This window comes from Pediculus humanus, genomic scaffold (assembly GCF_000006295.1).
Source record: "Pediculus humanus corporis 1103172107561 genomic scaffold, whole genome shotgun sequence".
In the NCBI taxonomy this organism is placed as follows: domain Eukaryota; kingdom Metazoa; phylum Arthropoda; class Insecta; order Psocodea; family Pediculidae; genus Pediculus; species Pediculus humanus.
The window spans coordinates 229,619-231,667 of NW_002987176.1; the positions used below are offsets into that span (position 1 = coordinate 229,619).

The 2,049-nt window shown below is 22.7% G+C and overlaps 1 protein-coding gene across 1 annotated transcript; it reads left to right on the top strand.

The window, feature by feature from the left end:
* Nucleotides 1-434: 434 nt before the first annotated feature.
* On the top strand, nt 435-1,316 carry Phum_PHUM211900 (uncharacterized protein; the record flags this gene model as incomplete). The annotated part of the gene is made up of 2 exons (XM_002425566.1): nt 435-572; nt 1,257-1,316. The coding sequence occupies 2 exons, from the start codon at nt 435-437 to the stop codon at nt 1,314-1,316; spliced, it is 198 nt and encodes a 65-aa protein (XP_002425611.1).
* Between the last annotated feature and the right edge of the window lie 733 nt (nt 1,317-2,049).

A 2,049-nucleotide genomic window follows, 5' to 3' on the forward strand; every position in this document is an offset into this window, starting at 1 on the left:
TTATTTTATTTTATTTTCCTCCTTTTTTTTTTTCTTGGCTAAATCTGAATGAAATTCTGACGTCATAATTGAAAACATCATAATGAAAACTTTATATGACGTCATTTATATCTAAAAAAAAAAATAAAAATATTTTTGTCGCCTTTTTCGTTTTAACGTTTTTTTCTTTCTCTTCTAATTTTATATTTTATATAATTAATATAAGTAAAATAATAATAATAATAATGATAATGTTTTTTGTTAGTTGATGTTTGAATTTTTAAATGTGGGTGGGAGGGAGAGAGAGAGAGAGGGAAGGGAAGGTGGTTAAGAAGTAGTTATTGTGTGATTATTATTATTATTCGGGTGGGAAAATGGGAAAATTTTACAGGTATTTACAAAATAAAATAAAATTTTAATTTTTTCATACAGAATGTCCACAAGCGGAGGATGGTATGGACAGATTTGCATGTCCAACGCCTGACAGAATGGGACGATACAGGTGTATAGATGATCACGTTCTTTGTGATGGTTTCATAGACTGCCCAAATGGGGAAGACGAAGATAGACAAGCGTGCATGTTTTACAAAACGGTAAGTTAATAAATAAATAAATAAATAAAAATTCAAATATTAATTAATTAATTAACGTATAAATTAATTAATATAAAATCATTATATTTAAAATAAAACGGGGAAAAAAAAATTATTTATATAATGAATTTTATTCGGGAGGGAAAAGAAACGGGAGAAAACTTTTCATTTTTATAATTAAGACGGATAATAATACTAATAATATTAATTAAAATTAATATTTTATTTGTCAATTTTTTTTTAAATAACAAGAAATTATTCATAAGTAGATTTACAAAAATAATAATAATAATAAAAAAATAACGGAAAACTCATTTAAATGATTAATTTTTTGAAGCCTTAAGCGAATTCGTTTTAAATCCGGATTAGTTTAATCTCGATTAATCGATAATCGATTGTTTATAATCGTATATCGATTACATTTTCCTACCGTTAAAATTTTAGTTCGGTTTTTCACCACCGCTACAATGCGACATTATAAAAACATGGCGGATGTAATAATAATAAATAATAATTCGTCATCGATTTTTTTAAAATAAAACGCGGCGTGGATTTTTTTTTTTTTTTAATAACGGAATCGATATTTAAATTTAAACAATTTTACGCAATCACGTGATTGAATTTAATGGTGGGAAAAAATTACGCCGCGTAAACGTATATATGTGTGTTAATTATGTGTTTCAGACGAAGGCTCATCTGGATGTTATAGCTGATGCAGTGCTCAGATGGGCGAGAGGCCGTTAACAATGAGGCATCTAAAAAATTGATAAAATTAAACAAAAAAAAAAAATTATCGTTATCAAATTTAAAAAAAAAACAATAATAAAATTAATAATAATAATAATAATAATAATAATAATAATAACGATAACAATAATAATAATAATTTAAAAGAAATATCGTAAAATAAAATTTTCGAAAAAAAAATATAAAAAATTTTCTCCCGTAAACTTTCACAAATAACAAAATTAAAATATTTAAAACGAAAAACATTTTATCGATTCATCGATACATCGATCTATATATCGATCGATCGATCGATGGATGTTAATAATTTTTTTTTTCGTTTTTTCTTTTCTTTTCCCCCCCCTTAAACATTTCAAATTATAATTTTTTTTTCATTTTTGCGTTTAAACTCTCCAATTAAAATCTTAAATAACTTATTAATATTAATAATAATAATAATAATAATAATAATGATATTAATAATAATAATGATAAATATACGTGTTAGTAATAATATGTAATAATAATAATAATAATAAAAATTATTTTTTCAATGCTATTTAAAAAAAATGACGGTTATTTTTTTAATTTTTTTTTTGTTTATATATCAATATCGAAATATATATATATAAACGATAATAAAATTGATTAATTAGAAAAGAAAAGGGAAAAAAAACGATAAAAGGAAACAAATAAAAAAGAAAAAAAGGAAAAAGAAAATGGAAAAAATAAAATAGATAGAAAAACAAAA